We start from the raw sequence: 21,221 nt of genomic DNA on the forward strand, positions 1-21,221 counted from the left end.
TTTCCCCATCCACGCGAAACGAATATTACGACAGAATTAATTAACCAAGTGTTTCGCTGAGACACTTGCGAATCGGCTAGCGAAGAACGATCGCGCTCCGATCTTTTGATGAAATCATGCGTGGAGGAAAAATGTATTGTACAATATTTAATAACGATGGAGGGAGCTTGTGAGTTTTTGCCCACGAAGCGTGTGAATATTTTACTCCCATACTCAAGATCTATTAAATTGCAGAGTCTCGAGACTATGATTCGCATTCGATGTATTGGGTTGTTCGGAAAGTAATCTCGGTTTTTTTCAAATAGACGATGTTAGTTGCCATTTTAAGCGGTTAACCTTATTCTAAACCAGAAAAAGTCACTTTACATTTTTACAACGCACATCTCAAGCTTCGTTTGAACAAAAGAAAGTTGTTTTGTCATCTGTCAAGTTGTTTTTGTTTGGCGCCGCATCAAAAATAAAAAACCAACGTGAATATTTTCGTCACATTTTACTTTTTTATTACCGTAAAGGCAAAAATGCAGCGCAAGCACAAAAAAAAATTGTGTGCCGTGTATGGAGAGGACGTGTTGACTGAACGCCAGTGTGAGAATTGGTTTTAGAAATTTCGTTCTGGAAATTTCGACCTCAAAAATGCATTACGTTCTGGAAGGTCAGTTGAGACTGATGAAGACCACATAAAAGCATCGGTGAACGTAAATCGTCATTTAACGACATGAGAAATTGCTGAGAGATTGAATTTATCGAATTCGACCGTGTATGAGCATTTGAAACAACTTGATTTCGTTTCAAAGCTCGATATTTGGGTTCCACATGTTCTCAAAGAAAGAGATTTGATTCGTCGCATTACCATCTGCGATTTGCTGCTGAAACGTGAGGAAAACGATCCATTTCTGAAGCGACTCATAACTGGAGATGAAAAATGGATTGTATATAACAATATTAAACGCAAAAGATCACAAAGCAGAAGTGATGAACCAGCTCAAAGCACATCGAAAGCTGATATCCATCAAAAGAAGGTGATGCTCTCTGTTTGGTGGGATTGAAAAGAAATGGCTTTTTTGAGCTGCTACCAATCGATTTATTCGAATGTGTATTATTATCAATTGAACAAATTGAATGATTCCATCAAGCGGGAGAAATCAGAATTGGCGAACAGAAAAGGTGTTGTGTTTCATCACGACAACGGCAGACCTCTCACAAGTTTAATGACTCGCGACAAGCTGTTAGCGCTTGAATGGGCTACCGCATCCACCATATTTACCTGATCTGGTAATATCGGATTATCATTTGTTTCAATCACTGCGAAATTTGTTGGACAGTAAAAATTTCAATTTAAATGAAGGTGTCAAAAACCATTTAATTCAGTTTTTTGCCAATAAGAACCCGAAGTGAACCATCTACGAGCGTGAAATCATGTTATCACCTCAAAGATGGCGAAAGGTGTTGGAACAAAATGATCAATACTTAACAGAATAATACTTTTCCTCCTATTAAAAGTATCGTCTTTCATTTTCACCCAGAACATCTAAATTATTTTCCCACCAATCCAATAACAAGAACGTTTCAGCTTTGTTGCTCCGAAAGCTGCCACAAAAATGACTGCTGTAGAGACGCAAAAGAGAGTCGCTATAAAAGTCTCGAACATCTCGCGGCATATTTAGCCGAGCGATATCTCTGTGTTGCGGATGGATCGCGCGTGTGGCCGGCTGAAAATTTCGCATGAATATTCCGCGGCCGAGCCCGCGTATCTTATTATAACACGCCCTCCGACAATCGGTGGTCGAGATAATCGTCGAAATATCGGGTGAAAAGCATCGGTGTTTCCGCCAGCCTTGTTTAGCGTTGCATTGTTGCGAGATAAATGGAATAGATAACGCTTAATCGCGGATTTATAACACGCGATATCGATCCCGCGGGCTCTTAGACGCGCACTCGGGCCGGTTTCTGTGATCGTCGCAACTGATCCAGAAATCGTCTGAAGACGTGTCGGCGAAGGTCGACCCTTAACCGCCGCCGCATTCCGTAATATGCCGTGCATAACAAATTGAGCTATCGCGGGAGTGGCTCATGAATATCCCATTCGCTCGTAGCCACTCGCGAAAGTCTCGCAATCCCTGCGTACATTATTGTAACTGTTGCAACATAACGCGAGTTCCCCGCGTTTACATCGCGAGTTTACCGTGCAAGCTTCGGCGGACCCGCCCGAAACCGAAGAATACGACTCAAGCGATCCAACCGAGCTTGCTAGAGATTCGAGGCGATTGATCTCTCAAAATCTAGGCCAGCGGACTCACCGATAATCGCGTATGAATTCAGAGACAGAACGAGCCCGGTTTAGTCGTAGTCTAATAATAATTATCTAAGAAGAGACCAACGAAATTTGTATTCAAAGATACTTTTTTATCATTTAGTTTTGCATCAACTCTTGAGCACTAGGATGTTTTTGTTACCTCCTATTACAGATGAATTTCCACCTATAATTCTTTTTATTATTTATTTTTTTTTAGTATATGTGAACTGTATTTATGAACATTATAAATCCTAGCAGGACACCGTTGTACGTATAATGTGAAAAACAGAAGCACAGTATCTGCAGATAACATCTCGATCATTTCTGAGCAAAAGTCGCAAGTGAATTGAAAGCTTTCGGTAAATTAGAAAAATATTATGTTGAACGGAAAGTTTGTACATTTTTGTTCCACTGCATCGTTTTATAACTATAGCTTTACTACGAGTTCCCTACCTGGTAATTTGATAATATGTGGCAATTTTCGCCTGCAAATTGTTCTCATCTATGGTTTTGACCGCACAGGATGTGACACATCATCTAACCCAAAATCTCCTGATCTGAATTTTCAGCCACCCACTTTTGACACATATCTTCGCAGTTTCTTTCTCCATACGTTTCACAAATGTTTTTTATGTTTTATTCTCCGAAACAATTTTTTTTCTTCCAAATAGATATTTCTGATGGGTTTTAGAAATGAAAGAACACAAGAGAAACGCTTAAAATATACTTGACAATTCCCTGGCGATTGGATTTCATTGGCGAAGTATCTAAAGATAAATTTAAGACGACTAAATATGAGATCCTACTATGAATACCGTCCGGAGGATTTACTTCCCTTTGTCCGGACATCAAATTTAAACCATTTCTTAAAATTGTCTCTGAATAACACAGCCTTGGTTAATCGTTGGTCCATGGATAGGCTAGACTATCGAAGGACTTACTGAGCCAGGACCAAAGTAAGATTATTACACTTTTGCGCTTTGTCTCTGAATAGCCTCCTAAAGCCTGATTTACAATGTGCTCTCTGTTTCTTGTTTCTTATTCTTTATCTTTTTCTGGCTTGAGACGTAAGTTTCGAGCAAAACGAGAGAGAGAGAGAGAGAGAGAGAGAGAGAGAGAGAGAGAGAGAGAGAAACAGGAAGCAAAGAACATATGTAGACAAGGCTTAAAAGTCGTAGCGTTGGACGCTGAGCATAATTTAAATTTAGTGAAAGGGTAACATTAACGCTGTGACATTCTCGAGCGTGCGTTACAGCGCGCGGAATAATTTTATCCTCCCGCTAAATTTTAATTATCGCGTCCAACGTCAACGCCCGTTGCTCCCGCTGGCGTGTCTCATGTAAAACAAGTGTATTAATTTCGCGCTGTTGATCCAAAGGGAAAATCTTGTTTGCCCGTCTACCTTGTCTAATAATAACAATCTTTCTCACCGTTTGCCTCGCCTCTTGGACTCTTCGCGTGGTTCACTGAATCTTTTTTTCTTTCCACTGGTCTTACGCGCGGAGAGAAAACGTTTGGTCGAATTAACCGCTGAATCTCGGATCAGCCGGCGATTTAAGCGAAATTTCTGTTTCTTGGAAATCTCATCGATAAGAACCAGAAATCCCGCTTCTTCCCGCCGCGAATGCTTTCGGTTCGTTCTCGTTAAAACTCGACCAGACTCTTCTCTGCGCGTCTCATATCTCGCTTGAAGCGACCGGCTGGTCGAAGCCGGGTGAGATTTCCTCAAGTTCGCACGCTAAAGAGAGAGGAAGAAAGAGAGCCTAGATTCGCGCTTCTCGCTGTCGCGAGCAAATCGTCCTCCAGTGCAGCAACAGATCGTCGAACGTCCGGTCGGGGTGGGGTGCTCGTCAGCACCCCTGGCTTATGAGAAAAGAGAGCGGTAGCGGTAAATTCCCTTGGCTCGCGCCTCCTTTTGCAGACCTTACCAGAAGAAATCGCCGACGCCGAGCAGCGGCGGCGGCAGCAGGACGGGCTGGCGTTCGCGCAGGAGCGTCACGACGGCCGGTGCTCCCGGGGGGCATCAGCACCACGTGATCGCAAGTGCCGCCGCGACGGCACAGGCCAGGATGCAGGCCGAGCAGGGCAGCATCGGCGAGCTACGTGGGTACCACAACCTGCGCTCCCGCCGGCACACCCTGGCCAACGTACGGTGAGTGCTTTCGACCTGGTTCCAACTCGTCGCGAGCGATCGTTGATCGAGCGACGACGAGCGATCGCGTCGTGGCGATCGCTAGCAGAGCGAGTTCGCCCGAGACGCTCGGCGAAAGTTCGCGGGAAGTTTGCCGTTCTTCGGACTCCCCTCTGCCGTTTGACTCCTGTCAAGCCGCTGAAAGTCCCGCTCGACGGAAGACGAGCAGTTGGGAGGAGGAAAGGTCGCGGCTGCGCTGCGTCCTAACGTACAATCGTTTGTCTGTCGAGCACGGCGTTCTGTCGCACGGTGGTAATAACAAGGATAATAATAATAGGTTCTAGTATAGTATGGGCCGTCTGTTATATAACAAGGCGATTGTTGCGTAACAATGCGCGCAGCGAGGTTCGAAAGCTCTCCCGGCTTGAGGGTGTGAAAAAGGCGACAGGATGAGAACTACCGTTTCTACGTTTTCACGTGATCATCCTTTGTTTCAGTTCACAGCTTTCCAGAACGGCGAATTCGTTTTTCCATGCTACCGGGAGACTTTTTATGCGCTTTTCACACCCCCCGCAGAGATCATTTCTTCGATTCTGAGAACGAAGACTCCGCTCACCCTGCAGCTCCGACCTGCAGCCCTTGGTCGTTCCTTATTCTCAGAATGGAAGTTTGCGATTTGCACGATATTTTTCGAACGATGTGGAAAAACGTATCGGTCGTTCGGAAGGCAATTTGCAATGCCGAACAAGGAACAGTGATCGCACATCGCAAGGTGGAAATATTGTTTCATCTCTCTCGTGTGCTCTCGGTGGCTCTTGAACCTTGCTGCGTAACGATTGACAGAAGTGGCTGGCCAATTCGACGGAGCGACCGCCGATTTGCACGCGAGGGCCCTCTCCGGTCTTAAGGTGCGCGCGAGTCGAGGAAGGATCGCCTGCGATTTGTGATTGCTCACTTGGAGTGTAATTTATCAAGCTCTCGATACATGCGTGCAACGATACGTGTCTGGTTTGGTCGCGGCGATGCGGCGCGCTGGATCAAGAGCGCGAGGCGAGGCGCTGATATAATGGAACCACTCGCGCGCGTACGGCATTGTAACGACTGCATTATCGGGAATTACGTGCGATTTCTTCTCTCATCTCTCCTTGATCCTACCCCCCCCCTCCTGCCCGATTCCTTTATCCGCACCATCTCGTTCGGAAACCGAGCACGAAAGAGCGCCGTTCGCGAACTGATTAAATTCTCCGCGAAACTTCCCCCTGTTCGTAGCCTACCTGCGATCGAGGGTTGTTCTCCCCGCGCCCCATTTTTCCTCCCAATCCGCCGATGATTGCGAGCACCGAAATACGCACCGAGGTGCGCGAGTCCAAATCCCCCCCGCTTAGACGGTCGTGCCCGATCGATCGAGCGGACTAACGACAAGCGTGCCGCGTCTTCTTCAGTCCGCACAATAGCAGTTTCCTTTCCTAGCCGGCATCGCGCCGGGCTTCTCCAGCTGGAAGCAAATGCAGCTGGGCGTCAACGGCGTCGCGTCCGTCTTCTTCGACCTCTGCTGCTCTTCCGACGGATCGGATTTCCTCCTGGACTCGGCGACCTCGGCGACCTTTCGCCTGGGTATCTTGGCCAGACACCATTGGTCCCTCTTCTCGACCGTCCTCTTCCGCGAGGCCGCGCGGCGCGGCGCCGCGGCGTCGGTCTGCTTGTCGCGCGACGCTCTCTCGACGATCTCCTCCATGCGACCCTTGTCGCGCGTCACTTTAGCCTGGACCTTAGCCCTGCAGGCCGGGCACAGTCTGTCGTACGGTATCATGTGGCTCGCCTTGACGGGAAGCAAGGCGCGCTTGAAGGCGGCCGCCAACGACGGCGACGGCGGCGTCCTCGCGTCCGCCTGCGGCCGGCCACTCGTCGGCGTCCACGAGGACGCGTCGTCGCCGCAGAGGCAGCAGTTGCAGCTAGCCCCGTCCGTCTCGGGCCGCACGGCGTAATTAATCGTACGAATCTCGCGCTCGGTGTCGCCGCGCGTCAGGCCGGCTGCCGCGGTCTTGATGGATCGCAAAAGTTGCTCCGTCGTCAGTCGGCCGCGTTCCCTCTCGACTCGCTCGTGGCTAGCGCGGCTCGTTTTATCCGTCTGTGAGCCGGCGCTGCTGCTCGTAACGGTCGATTGGTCCCTCAGGCGTTTGTGCTGGGGCATTTTTCGGCCGGTTATTTCAGGACGCCCGACTCCGCCCGACTCCGTCGCGGCCGCTTGGAAATATTCGCCGATCAGCCGCGCGGGCGGCGCGCGACCCACGGCGGCTGGAAGCCGCGCCTCGGTGTTTAGCTCGGTGGTTTCGAGCACGTCACTTTGCGCGATGAGCCCAATTTCCTCGGTGGACTCCTCGACGAGTGTCGTCGTTAGCTGCAAGCGGAGCCGGCGGATTCAAAATGTTGGTCACGCGCGCGAGTTAATGCGGAGGAGATGTCCCGGCGAGTAATAGAGCCGAGGCAGCGAGTGTATTATAAACCGAGAGGGCGAGAGAGAGAGAGAGAGAGGGGGGGGAAGGAGGGAGAGAGGAAGAGAGAGCGAGCTGTATTAGCCGGCTTCTCTCAAAGAAGCGGCAACTCGCCAAGTTTATCAAGGGGATATTGAGAGCAAAGCGGATAACTTTACTCACCGCGGAGCGTGTCACTGATCTGCTTCTCGCGGTGATAGGCGGCGACACCGTCGCGTCGGGTATAACACGCAACAATTCCCGCTCGTCCAGCTTGGTTCTTCGATCCAACACAAAGTACGGCTGGATTGGGGCTGGTCGGGGTTCGATCGTCGTCGTGGCTACCGCCGTGTCCTCTGGCGGCCTCGCTTTGACGATCAGAATTTTTTCCTCCACCTCGAAGGCTTCGAACACGTGGAACTTCTCTTCCAGTAGTAGCACCTTCTCCCGCTTCGCTTCTGCCGGCAGCTCCGCGGCCACTTCCGCCGGTAACTCTTCCCTCTCTGCCAATGGCGGTTCTTCCTCCTTCACTTCGTACGGTACGACGGACGGTGCCACCTCCGCCGGTGCCTCCTCTATCATTCTGTCTTCCACTCTCGTGATGTCTTCCACCTCGAGCACGGGTTGTTTTACCGCTTCAGCTTCTTCTACTTCCGCTACGGCTGCGAATTCGCTGACTTTGGGCTCTTCCGCCTCTTCACCTTCCGCTGAAGGTTCGTCTGCCGCGAGTTCCTCTGCTTCTTCTTTCACACCCACCGTCGGTACTGCTTCTTCAGCATCCGTTAATCTCTCCTTTATCATAACAGCTGGAGCTTCTTCCGTCTCTGCGAACTCCACGAGAGGCTCTGCTTCCTTTTCTGTCACCACTTTAATTCTTTCAGCGTGTTCGGGTGTTATTTCTTCTTCTTCTTCTTCTTCTTCTTCTGCTTCTTCTGCTTCTTCTGCTTCTTCTTCTTCTTGTTTTAGTTTCTGTACAGCTTGTTCTTCGTCCACAGGCTGTATCGCTTCATCGACAGCTTCTATTTGTTCAACAGTAGGTGGTTCTGTTAGGGTCACCGTAGATTCAGGTTGCACGTCTACTGTTGTTTCTTCTTTTATATATGCTTCGGTCGGCGCTTCTTCAGAGAACGGCGTCGACGGCTCTTTTTCTTTAGGTTCCGTTTTTACTTGAATTTCTTCCGCATGCTCGGATATTATTTCCTGCTCCAGCTTCACTTGCTCAGCGATTAGTCTTTCTTCACCTACGGGCTTCACTGTTTCATCGTCGGCTTCGGTCTTCCAAACTTGAGTTTCTATCTCGGAAGGTTCAGCTGATGTTTCTTCTCTTGTAAGATCCGCTTCCCCCGGCGCTTCTTCGGGGTGCGGGATTGGTATTGATGGTACTTTGGATTCGTGTTTCACTCCCTTCTCCTCCGGAACCGGCGATTTGTCTTCCAACTTGGCTCCTTCAACATCCACCGCTGTTATTTCCGTTATTACACCCAGCGGTGTTATTTCAGGCAACTCTGCTGGCACTTCCGGCACATATTTAATTTCGTCCTCACCGAGCCTCGCCTCCGCTTCGTGCAGCGCCACTTCTTTAGGTTTTACCTAATGGAATAATAATGTAGTCGCAGCCTCGCAGTCTCGCAACTCGTGAAACACGATCGATCAGTTCCAAAGCAATCTCAAACTTTCGCCAGATTTCTCGCTCATTCGCTGCCAAGTGGCAAGAGTGACAATCTAGAAATCACGCGGATGACGGGAAAAGTATCTACGGTATCTCGCGCCAGTCTCTTACCCCGACGTGGGCGCCGATCTGCTCGGCCAGGATGTCGGCTTCCCTTCTCACTGTCCGCAGCTCGGGATACCTCTGAAGAAAGCAGACACGACAGTTTCAGTGTTTCCTCCAAGGGCGAGTGTGTATACACAGTGATCACGTAGCGAATGCACTATTCACGAGCATTAATATTCGCAGTAGTATTATGTTCGCATGAATATTCCGATATTAATATTGATATTGTAACGTCGACGTTGCTGCATTAATCAGAATATTATGCGATTTCGGCGTATTCGCACAGCCGCGCGCCGCTGCCTCCATTCTTATCGTGCGCGTACCGCTATCTTCGCGCGAATCATATCGATCTTGTCGACCCACGCTAACACCTCGGTTCGCTTTATCACGACGTCCTGGTCGGCGTCGAGTCTCCCGACTTCCGGCATCGCTATCGGCCCGTCAGCCGCGGCCCTTTCTTGCGTCCTCCCGGCGGCCTCGACACGAGGACTCAGGATCTCCGCCGTTTCTTCCCACTTCCGTCGCGCCTCCGCAGGCTCCAAGCCCATCGCGAGCAGCTCCTCGTCATCCATCATCCCGGTAGGCGAGGTTACCACGCCGTTGCACACGACCTCGGGCGGACACGCCTCGCCGTCGTCCTCGTAGAGCTCCTCCAAGGAGCCCAATTGCGCCAGGTACTCCTCCATCTCTCGGTACTCCCGCTGCTCGGAGTCGACGTCTTCCGGCTCGACCGGCGCGAGGTCGACCTGGCGCTCAACGGCGAGGTCGGCCGACTCGGGTTTGACCGATACGTACTTGTCGTCCCCGCGAGGAATCGCCTGAGCGTCCACCGCGGCGTCCACCGCGACAGTCACAGCCGATACCTCCTCGTCTACGACGGGGACCGCCGCGAACACCTCGCCGTCCTCCACCGTGGCTACGTCGTCCAGCCGGCCGACCGGTCGATGCGCCACCCTCGGTCTCACCGCGACCTCCATGTCCGTCACTCGAGCGACGTCGTCGTCGCGGCCGATCGCCGCCTCGAGTTTCTCGATGCTGAGAAACTTCTCCAGCTCACCACGGCATGCCGCCATCCTCGTTCTGCATTTCTCCAGCGCGTCCTCCAACTCGCACACGCGAGTCGCCAGCTGCTGGTTCGCCGCGGTCTTCGTGTCCAGCTGCTCCTGGAGCACGCTCGCCTCGTCGCCCTCCACCTTGGACCAGAGCTCGTCGGCACGCTGGAGCGTCCTCATGTAGGTGTCCTCGCGGCGCTCCAGCTCGGCGATGTCCCTCTTCACGAGCAGCTCCTCCTCCGCTAGATACTGTAGCTTCTCCAGGCACCGGAGGTCCCCGGACTCGACGGACGCGACGCTCGCCACCCTGCCGAGCCAGCGCCGCCCGCAGCGCTCGTCGCCGGCGCACTCCCCGTCCTCCGCTTCCTCCTTCTCCACGGCGGCGCGCAGCGCCTCCAGCTCCTCGTTCAGCCGCCCCATCGCGTCCTCCTGCGCCGCCTGGATCCTCCGCGCTTTCTCGACCTCGCGCTCCCGCTCCTCCAGCGCCTGGGCCTTCTCGGTCCAGAGCGCCCGCGCCTCCTCCGCCTTCTTCAGCGCCAGCTTCCTCTCGGCCTCGACCTCCCGCACCCGGCAGTCGTAATGGCGGCTCGGGCTGGAGCACGCGGACGGCAGCTCGCTCGCCGCCGTGAAGCACTGCTCCAGGAGGCGCCTGGCCGCGCAGGCGGGCGCGCCCTGGGTCATCCTCCAGACATTGCAGGCCATCACCGCCGGTATCGAGCACTCCAGCACGTCCAGCCGCTGCCGCAGCTCGCCCTCCAGCTTGCCCAGCTGCTCCCGTCGTTGCTCCCGCTTGCCGAGCAGCTCGCAGAACGGACGGTGACGCGGCCTCGCCGGCTTACCGGGCTTTCCTTCCGCGGAGCTCATCGTCGTCGTCGAGTCCGCCGCTTGCTTCTCCCCTCGGGCTGATTTATTCGCCCTCTCGGACGAACATCCCGGCGCGCTCGTTTCCTTTAATATCCTCTTCTCCCCTCGAGCCGTGGCCTCCTCACGGCCCGCCGCCGGATTTACGGCCGTGAAGATCTTCGACTCGTCCGCCGAACGACGCCCCGTCTCGGCTGCCCCGTCGTCTGTCCACCCCGTACTGCGGTCCTCTCGGCTTTCCTCGGCGAGGTCGCTTTGGTTCGCCATGAGCGGTCGCCTCCTCGTTCGCCTGCTCGGTTGCTCACTAAAAATTTCACGCGGCCTCCCTCCGGATCAGCCCGACGCCCCTTGCGAGTTCAGAATCTGTCCAAAGCAGCTTTCCGTTACACGCACGGTCTCTTTCTTCCCCCTCCCCCCCCTCCCCCTCCTCCGCCCTTTCTCCTTCTCATTCTTGCTCTTCGGGGAAGAATAACTCGTCGGTATAACAAACTTTCGTCGCAGTCGCGGTGTCTCGTATATAGACACGCGTATAACTGACGCGATTTCACGAAAAATTATGCAGCCGCCTCGTGACGCAAATTACGCTGGCATGTTGGCAAATTGGCGCGTCATGCAAATTGAATAATAATTTTACGGTCGCGGTTTCATCAGCGAGAAATGTGGCTGCGCGAAATGAGAAATTTGTCGGCGCGCGCTCGCGCGCCGTTTATTCCCGTCCGTTCGGAGTGACATCAAAAATACGTTCGTTAATCGCGCAGAAGGACTTAAACGCGGCCACGAGGGCGCGCTCACCTGGCCAATTACTCGCTCTCGCGTCGTCGTGCACATACATTATCTCATAATCGTCGGATCGCGTCTCCCGCGGCTCTGATTTACGGGGATGTGTACGCCCGCCGCTCGTTGTGCCAAGCGAACGGCCGTTACATTCTCGTCGAGGACGCACCGTCAATTTTGGACAGGCTCCAACTGCGGGCAGCTTCTGTCGGCGGATTGCCGCATATCAGATTCGCGAGATTTGTCACGACACGCGCGCGATCGCAGCTCTCGATATCTCATCGTCGTAAATCCAGCCGCTCGATCTGAACATATCTACAGTCGCGGCGATGTGTCCCGCGAGTCATCGTACGCGCGCGCGCGCGCGCTAATTAACGTTGCTTCACTTCATCAACGTCTTCGGCTGATGACCGATAGCGGGCGATCCGTTCTTTATCGTGCCTCCTGAACATTGAGAAATTAATTACACGTCGGAGCGCCGAGCGAACGAGGAGGTTCTTCCTAAGGAGGTAAAACTATGAGCCGTGTTGATGGTTTAAGATCGCCGGATGAAGGGTCCTCCCATTGGCTGCGAAGCATCCGAAGACAAGCTTCAGACTATCTCCTCCGGTATCTTAGGTTCACTTTTCAAGCCGCGCGTTTCGGTCGTGAACATTGGTTTTGTCGCGCGACGTGTGGCAGGCTTGATCTCGTAAAATATCGCCCGCGTGCAAAAGTTTCGACGGACCTTGTGAACGAAAAAATAGACCGAGTACCCGAATAGAAAAATTAATAGGGCTCTGTTAAAGGCCCGATTATTTTTCCTTGACATTAATCGGGCCTTAGTAAGGATAGAAAGACCCTGTAAGATGTATAACAAACGGGTTTAATGGGTCCTTATAAGGCAATATTATGAGGACCTAAGAAAATATTTTTATTATCGCTTGAATAAAAATATTCGTTCTTTTCATTCCAAGAAATTTAGACTGTATAATTTCTTTATTTCTTTATAACCTCGTTAATATACAACAAGAATTTTTTACTATAAAAAGTATAGCCTACTTTACAATAAAATACAGCATTCTTTACACATAAGAATCCTGCTATCGTTTTTATTAAAGTTGGCTGCATTTCAACGTGAAGGCAATGCTAGAAAAATCCTTGGGAGAGACTATAATGAATATGGCAACTGATAAAACCAATAAAATTTTTTTTTCAATTGCGGTGTAATTATCATCATGCTTCATGAGGATGGTCCTAACGACTTTTTGCTCGGGTAGATTTATTTACAACGGTCCGCTCGTTCCGCCGAGTTTAATCGTTAAAAAGGAGGAGACCTTTCCGCGACGGCGCATTTTTTGCATCAGTTTGCGTCAGCGCTGCGAGAAAACCGAATCGGAGAGTCAACTTTCGCGCTCACCCAATAACGGCCGTCTCGCACACGATAGTCGGCATATATATCTCGCATATAATTGGCAGTGGCGAACGCGGCAGTTCCGACTAACGCGAGCCGCACCGAGCGCGGTGCTCGCGCTCTAAGAAAAATTCGACCCGTAGTCGAGGAGCCGAGGCGTCGCTGAAATTAACACGGCGCATTGTGCGCCGTATAAAGCCGAAAGAGAGACCCTCGGAATGCTTGTAATGAGCTTTTTCACTGTTGGACCGTTGGAGGCGCATGCAGACACGCGTTGCGGCATTCAGCCCGGGCGGTCTATTTTTGCATGAAATCGCGCTCTTGTATGCATGAATCTTTATTCATGCGCGGCGTCGCGGTAAGAAATCGTTACAGAAGTGCCCGCGCATCGAAGCGTTCCGTCAGCGACGCCCGTCCGCGCGTCCGCTCGCAGCGGAACGACGCTACAAAAGTAAGTAAACAGCGCGAGGCGCGAATTATGCATCAGACTTCGTTTAAGCGACGATGAAACTGGCTGTCGGTTAGGGACGAAATGATGCTCGGCGCGACGCCTCGCCGCCGCGCCGAGCCGCGCGTCTCGAGAGGGTTATTCTATTATTGAAATTTAGACTGTAATTATCCTCATATTACATCCCGAGAGTTCTCGCGGAGCTCGCCGTTCTTGGCGCGAAAGCCGCCGGGATTAAACGCACTCGAAACGATACCCGGTGAAATCGGGAGGGAATTATTGAAGTTTCATAATATCCCGCTGTATATAACCGGTCCGCGCGCCCTGCGGAATAAGCGATGTAGCCGGCGATCGCGCTTTTTATTACATTGAGACGTCCGTCACGCCGGCGAGATCCGGCTCGCAGGACTTGCATTGGAGCTTTTTATTAGCCGCCCCCCCCCCTCGCTCTCCCTCCCGGATATCGGCAAACTTTCTTTTTTCATAAACCGTACGTTCGGTCGGAATAAAATAGCGCGGCATCGTACATATTTCAATGTCCGGCAGCGGCAGTGGAAACGCGAGAAAAAGGGAACAACGGATAATAATTATATATACGAGGATAATAGATTGAAAAGTTTCTGACCTGACTGAGAAGAAAACATATTTTTGAGTTAAAAGAAATTTCTTTCTCAACGAGCTCCCCCTTCAACTCGATACATCAACTCGATTGTTTCCACGTTTTTCTAGACCAGCCACGCTTCCTCAGTGTAACAACTTTTGTCCAAGCCCGAAAAATAAGTCATTAACTTGTCACTTCAGCACCCGACGAAAATTTCTTCCCAGATAGCCACTTTTTAAATTTGGAAACAGGAAACATCGAAGGGGTTCAATGAAGGAATTTTATCGCGGCGCGATACCCCCCAATTTCTTCATTGTTGGCAAACTGTAACTTTGCAAGGCTGTTAGAAACAAATGAATCGAACGACATCAAACTTAGTTCTTTGTGTTTCTTTCGCTGCTATCTATCGGATAAATATTGAAATTTTACTGAAGTCCTGCTCTTTCTTGGTTAGTCCGGATGCTTTTCAACCTACCCTCGTGTGTATCGTGAGCGCATACGTGTATGTTCTCTGCATTGAGAGTTTGAAATATTTGTCTTTGGAGACCAAGACTATAAGAATGTCCCGAGCTAAATATTATATGCGTCTCGATGTGTCGATATTTCGTCTCAATTAACCTCACATTAATGCGGGCGATGCACCGCGAATGTCCCACCTAAAAGAAAGTAATTTCGGAACAAGCGGAGTCATCTAAATTTTCGAGGATTTTATTCTTATATATGGCCTCAAGAGGATTCCTCCAAGATTAAGAGGAAAATATTATAAACACATTATTCTTCAAGTTAGAGAGATTATATGTGTTATATGTATAATGCAAATCTTATTTACTTTAATATAAATTTCCCTTTATACACAGATTATTTTCCGTCTTTTTTCAAAAGAATTATTATTTATTCTTACTGTACTTTATTCTTATTGGTTATAGTAGATAATTTGCAAAAATTATTATAATCTATAGCGAAAAATAATATACATATATAAATGTACTTCTGGCTACAGTTCTACAATAAGTAGGCACGAATGGAATAAGATCATCATAACAAATAAATTTCCAATCAGATTTGTTATGGACTTCATAGCTACAAAAATGTTCATCATAACCAATTGTATAAAACATAGTTAAAAGAAAGAATATATTATTCAACTTCTTGCAGTAGATTATAAAAAAGTGTATTTGACCAGATATGAATAAATTATTTTCGTTATATGTTGCAGCAACACACATACCTTTTTTAAAAAGCGTTCCAAATATTCTGACCGTTGTGGTTATTTTTTCATTCATTTTTTCGTCTGGAGGTAGACCATGACTGAACAAAAGAAGCCGACATTCAGATCAACATATTCCTCTTCATGCAAGAGGGAAATTAATTGACACAAGAGGAAATCCTCTTAATTAAATAAAAATAATTGATATAAGAGGACATAATAAATAAAATCAATTGATATTGAAAAGTCACTTTACGGATAGAATACTTTTTTTCTGGCTGGTCGCAATTTCAGAGATGTTTCGGTTAATTTTCAAGGTTGACGAAGGGCGAATGGATGTTTGTTATCTATTATTTATTGCTTAAGCCAGTTTCAATCAGAATACTTTCCACCGCTTGTGTGTTACCTTGTGTGTAACCTTCTCCCATCTTGCCGGCAGTAAGTGGATTCTACGTGGTGGGAAAAAAGACTCATCCTCATTCATCGTCAAGCCGGAAAATTCAGCGAAACACCTGATATCTCGCGGATACGCTAATTCTCCCGCTATTCTCCTCTGTCTCCCTTGAAACGATTCTCTCTCATTAGCATTGGCTAATGGCCAGGAGCATTAAAAAAACTCCGAGGAACAAGCTGGCGAGGATTGGGACGGATAAAAGGCCTTGAAGCCGTACATTGCGATACATTGCAGCGTGCACATGTACCTATTGGATATCGCGATTAACGGAAGCTTAATTCCGCTTATTTCCCCCGGTCCGTTGTTCGCGCGATTTATTTACCTTTCCATGTACGTGTATGTATATGTGTGTGTGTGTGTGTGTGTGTGTGTGTGTGTGTGTGTGTGTGTGTGTGTGTGTGTGTGTGTGTAGATATATTCGATAATGTGACGCGACTCTCGCACGCGCGGCGCAATCACTTTCGTCCGCTGAACAGCGCGAGTGGCCGACCGGCCGGCCGGGCCGTCTCGGGCGCGATACATCAACCCTTTTTAGCTTAAAACGCACATCGATTTTTAGCCCGTTACAAGAGCGAACAAGCCGGCGCTCAAGGATAACTCTGAATAAATCCGGAAAAGGCCGGCTGTATACCCCTGGGCCTCCCCCATCCGTCGGGCGAAAACTCACCTGAATAGGGGGTTGACCTCACCTACCCTCGACTTTCTCTGACGCGCTCCCGCCGATCCGCCATCCCACTCTCTCTCTTTAACCCTCCTCCGCAGCCCCTTCGGTGGCCTCTGACAAAATCAATAGTGTCGGAGTGCCGAGTTTATCCTACGCTAGACGCGAGAGTGGAAAACCGAAACTTGTGACATCACGATCGCGAGACCGCAGGCAGGCAGGCAGGCAGGTGGACGAAGAGCCGGGGGTGAAGAGGGATGCGGGTGGGAGAGAACGAATGGCAGGGAATGAAGTTCGCTCGCATTTGCCTGTGAAAGTTCCCGATGGGATTCTCTCAGGCTGATAAGACTCTCCCTCCCGGCGGGAGAGACGCCGGCCAATGTAATTCCGCTCGAATTAACGGGGGGGAGGGGGGAGGCGAGGCGAGGCTCCAATTGATTTTGAACTTTGGGAAATGCGCTTTTTCAATCTGAGAAAGGTCTCCGACGGAGTAATCGTCGGGACGCGCTCGCGGCGTCGCTCGCCGGAACTTTGCAAACCGCGTTAAACCGCGCGGAAACTTGGCGGAAACTGCGTGGGAACACGCTGCTCTCTCTCTCTCTCTCTCTCTCTCTCTCTCTCTTGAAAGGGAGGGAGAGAGAGAGAGAGAGGAGTGCATGCACTCCCGCATTATGAGCGCTCCGTGCCGCTGCACGCATCGCCGCGCAGCGCGGCGCATTCGTCACAATAATTTCCGTCGAATTGAGTCGCGCGCGCAGCCGCCTAATTTTTACGTCTCAGCGGATTTTAATCGGAACAGTTCGTCGCGATCGCGTCCGCTCGCCTCTGACGGCGACGTAGAGTGATGTTAAACCGTATATATCCGCGCGCGGATATTGCGGCGCTCGCGCGCTCGCCCGCATGCATGCACGAGGCACGTAAATTCATCAAAATGTCTGAATGTTGCGAATGTCGCAATCCGCTCGAGACGCGACTAAACCGTATTCATGAGCGAGCAGTTCCTCGACGAGCGTGCGAAATCCCGGCGTTTCGCGATATCCTCCCTCCGGCGCGGCGCGGCGCGGCGCGGGCGGCCGTTTCTTCCTTTCTCGTCCGATCCGATCGCGAGCCGGGATCGAGCGACTGCATCGAGCGCCACTGCGAGCTCTCTCGACCGATTTTACACCCTTTAAAGTTTGATCACCCCTCTGATTTCCCCGGAGAGCGTTACGCATCAAAAACGTATATCGGCCGTGGTCGAAGCCGAGGCGACCTCGTCGGAAGACGCTCTCGCTCTCGGGGTGACTTAAAAAGTACACGAAAATTGTCAGGTGTCTATATAAATTTCCAGCCCGACATGATTGATGCGCGCTCTCCCGCGAGAGAGGAACGCGGAGGCGCGCTCGCCGAGCGGGAGGAAGTCCGTCGAGTGAAGTTTCAGGGGAGAGAGATACTCCCGCCGCGCTAATCGGCTTTCAATGGAATGTACACGTGGCATATTTTACGCGAAGCCCGCGCGCGCGGCCATCGTCGCGCCCGAGTGCACGATTGTCGCCGGGTTGAGTGAAATTTCCCTGGGAGGGTCGGTCTACTTCCTCCCGTCCTCTCTCCCTCTCGCGCGGAGCTCGCCGTCGCGAGGGAAATGCTCGATCCTTCGAAGGCGCTCGCCTCGCTATTTACACGCGTCTACGGTGACGAGTGCACAGAGGGCTGGCTGCTGTTCTACCCCTCGTTCTACCCCCTTTCTATCCCCCCCGTTCGCCGAGAGCGCCGGGAGGAATTCTTCCGGTCGCTCGAGCGCGGCCGAATCTCGCGAAAGCGTCAGATTCCCTCTCGTCTCGTTTCTGCCGTCAGACGCAAGACACAAAGGCGGGATCGGATTTTTCAAATAATTCCGTCTTAACCCGGGCAGCGTCGGAGGCGGTCGCGAGAGGCAGAGAGAGAGAGAGAGAGAGAGAGAGAGAGAGGGGGGGGGGAGGGCAGTAGAGTAAAGAGAGAATTGCTTCTCCGTCGACTTCTTAACGAGTTCTCCCTCCGCTCGCTCGACGTCGGTGCGCACAGTTTTTTTTAACGACGAAACTACCGCGATTTCTCGCGAACGCGCTTCTTCTTCACGTCCTCTTCGCCCCGCCTCGCGGTGGCCGCTTGATTAAATCGACGTCGGACATTTTATTACTACCGGAATATATCCTCGCAGTGTTGCGCGGCTGGGGAAAACTTTCGCAACGCGATACGCCGCCGGTGAAATGTGAATTCCACCTCGCCTCGCCGAGCGACCCTCATTATGCGCCGTGTCTTTTAAGATATCGCGATGTCAAAAGCATTCCTCCGTGTGACGACTTATTGAAATAATCGCTCGAGCTGCTCGTCGCCCGGCCAGACGAGAGTTCAACTCCCGGGAAGGGTCGGAGCGAAAACGAGCCGACGACTGTCGCCGGGCTCGAAAACTTGCGTCGAGCTCGCGATTAAAATCAAGGGATCACTCGGCGGGGGAGGGGGGAGAACACGTCGAAGTGGAAAGTAGAAAGCCGAAGTTTAAACTCGAATAACTCGGCGAGAAATACTCGCATTTTTTCACGGGACAATGTGTGCGCGCGCGTCCGCTTTCCTTCTTGTCTGCCGCCTGCAGATCGAAGTTATCTGCCCTAACTTTTATCAAGGGCTCCGTCGCTTCCCGACGCCCATTTCCCTTCGCCCAGTTCCCTTCGCCGGCCGGGGATTGTATCGTGTTAGCTGTTTAAAAATTGCGAATAAATCGCATAGACGTCGAGTCTCCAATTTTTTGCGCCTGGAAAAAAGTTCGAGCCGGTCAACAACGCTCAACTCGACGTGAGATTATCAATTTCATTCGTTTCACTCGCGCACACACGTTTCGTCATTCTTGCCTGCGTAGATCGCAGCTCGTGTCATTTCGAGCGCCGTGTGAAGCGCTCCGCGAAGGGATACAACCTTCGCGCAAGTCGGCCGAATCGAAGTCGCGGCCGTGTTTACGTCACGGCAGAAGGCTTGCTCGCAATTCTTCGCGCAAGGTGCAGAAAACGTACGCTCCTGATGCAGCGGCAGAATTTAGTGCACCGGGAGCCACGGAAAATTTCTCAAGCAGCAAGACGGAAATGGAGCGATCACAGTTGAATATTTCTGGGCTGTGAGGGGAATAATCAATTTCGAGTAGTCAATTTCTTTACTCTGTTCACGTCTTACCGCTTAAATTTTATACACTCAAAAAAAGTGTTCTATTTGTAAAGCAATTTTTCCCGATAATCTCCCTCCTTCACCCTACTTTTTCAGCAAAAAGCCAAAAAGAATTTAATTAGAATCTTTTCCGGACAGTTTCATAATAATTTTCTCTCTAAAGGAACGTATAATCAGTGAGAATAAAGTACACTAAACACTAAATAATCCTCTTAAAAAGAGATTAAATAATTTGTGTTTAAGAGGAAATTTATATTAAAATTCATAAGATTTGCATTATACATGTAACATATAATTCCTGTAACTTTAAAAATAATGTGCGTATAATATTTTTCTCTTAATTTTAAAGGAATCCTCTTGAGGCCTATAATATATATATATATATATATAAAAATAAAAATATATAATATATATATATATGAGAATAAAGTCCTCTAAAATTTAGATGATTCTACTTGTTCTGAAATTACTTTTTCCTTGGTATATCGGGCCTTTGCACGGAACGATTGACAGTTGCGTTCTGAGACCCACATAAAAAGTCACGGACGAATTTACCGTGTCCAGTCTGTAGATTCTCCCGTTCGACACGTCTTGAAATGCTTCTTGAAGAGCTACTCAGCCCGTCTCGCAAGCGCAATTATTATTATGCCCTGACTCGCAAAACAGACGAGCGCAAACGGGACATAAGCGCTCATCGCGTACAACGTTACGTCTGATCGTTAACAATTCACGACGCAGAAGCATCGGAATGCCCCGGCCGGGAGCATTCGTCCGATCTACGCGACGTTCCGTTATACCGTAGAGAGAGAGAGAGAGAGAGAGAGAGGGAGAGAGCGCGCGGGCGGATCTATTTCGGCTTATATTGAATTATTAGCGCACGCGCGCGTTCGACGAGGATGTCTTCGCCAGGAAAATCGCCTCGCCGATCGATCGCCAATTCGGCGAGCGGCTCGCGCGCTGAGCCGAAAACGCGCGGCCGATAGCGTCATAATGCTCGTAACGTTCGATACACGACGACATGTACGTAATATTCGGCGGCGCTGCGGATTAACGCACGCACGGCATAACCGGCTCGCCGCAGTCCGATATTCAATATCGTCGCGCGTGAATTTTGGCGGAGAACCGGGCACGATATTGCGAAAAAGAGAAAACCTCTCTCGGCAGTGCGTTTTCTATTTGTCGTGCTTTTTTTCTCTTCAAGAAAATAAAACCGCGCTCGCAGCGCCGAGTCGCGGCGTTTGGGAAACGCGAGACAGACGTCCGCGCGTTGTCGTCGAAATCTCGCCGCGCGAAACGCGAGAAGTCCGCGCCTCGTGTACTTGCGCACACCCTTCCGAGGCAGCCGACATCCGATGACACGCCGCGCCGGTGACACGCGCGGCGCAGTCCGCGGGGATTAATCACGTCGGGAAAGCTGGACCGACAAGGCGAACCGTCCAGAATTCTCCGGTCGATTCGCAAAAGCGACCGTCCGGCGAATTTTGTCGCTAAACGAACAAGTGGCAGCGAGAGAGACAGATATAGAGAAAGAAAAAGAGAATAAAAGAGAGAGAGAGAGAGAGAGAGAGGGGGGGGGATGATGAGCAGAATGCACTCCGAACGAGCGTGTGCATCCTCGCAGCGGCGGCCGTTCGGCGCGCATAACGACGACAGAAGAGCGCATCGCTCCGCGCGACTCCGCTCCCTTAAGGTATGTAGGTTAGACGTGACGTCATGACCCGCCTTGTGACGTGCACCCCCGAGTAAAATATGCAGCGATGCACTCGAGCACTCTCCCCCCCCCCCGTTCCTTCGCGGTCATTGGCACCCGCTACAATGAATCGCGGAGAAGGCCGCGGAGGGGCGACAGGGTGTGACGCGCGGAGCCTTAAAGTGTGCTCGTCGCTCTCTTCGATCTCTTTTTCTCGCTCTTTCGCTCCTCTCCTCACTC

The 21,221-nt window shown here is 50.8% G+C and overlaps 2 protein-coding genes across 2 annotated transcripts; both read right to left on the reverse strand.

Moving 5' to 3' along the window:
- Window positions 1-5,862: 5,862 nt before the first annotated feature.
- On the reverse strand, window positions 5,863-8,975 carry LOC112590725 (fibrous sheath CABYR-binding protein-like). Its single transcript, XM_025308137.1, has 5 exons — window positions 8,970-8,975; window positions 8,676-8,747; window positions 7,871-8,485; window positions 7,079-7,747; window positions 5,863-6,822 (listed from the first exon to the last, which is right to left on the reverse strand). Exons 1-5 carry the CDS (start codon window positions 8,973-8,975, stop codon window positions 5,863-5,865), a joined length of 2,322 nt encoding a protein of 773 aa, XP_025163922.1.
- LOC112590721 (uncharacterized) lies at window positions 8,434-11,009 on the reverse strand. The gene has a single exon (XM_025308095.1). The coding sequence runs from the start codon at window positions 10,847-10,849 to the stop codon at window positions 8,978-8,980; it is 1,872 nt and encodes a 623-aa protein (XP_025163880.1). The 5' UTR covers window positions 10,850-11,009; the 3' UTR covers window positions 8,434-8,977.
- Window positions 11,010-21,221: the final 10,212 nt, after the last annotated feature.

This window comes from Harpegnathos saltator, unplaced genomic scaffold (assembly GCF_003227715.2).
Source record: "Harpegnathos saltator strain DR-91 unplaced genomic scaffold, Hsal_v8.6 scaffold139, whole genome shotgun sequence".
In the NCBI taxonomy this organism is placed as follows: domain Eukaryota; kingdom Metazoa; phylum Arthropoda; class Insecta; order Hymenoptera; family Formicidae; genus Harpegnathos; species Harpegnathos saltator.

Excerpts from the sequence above, each read along its gene's own strand:
- LOC112590725 (XM_025308137.1), bottom strand. Across the intron at positions 8,486-8,675 it reads AGATCGGCGCCCACGTCGGG|GTAAAACCTAAAGAAGTGGC; the intron begins GTAAGAGACTGG and ends TTATTCCATTAG. Across the intron at positions 7,748-7,870 it reads CTGTGGACGAAGAACAAGCT|GAAGCAGAGCCTCTCGTGGA; the intron begins GTACAGAAACTA and ends GTGACAGAAAAG.
- LOC112590721 (XM_025308095.1), bottom strand. The coding sequence starts at position 10,849 with ATGGCGAACCAAAGCGACCTCGCCGAGGAAAGCCGAGAGGACCGCAGT.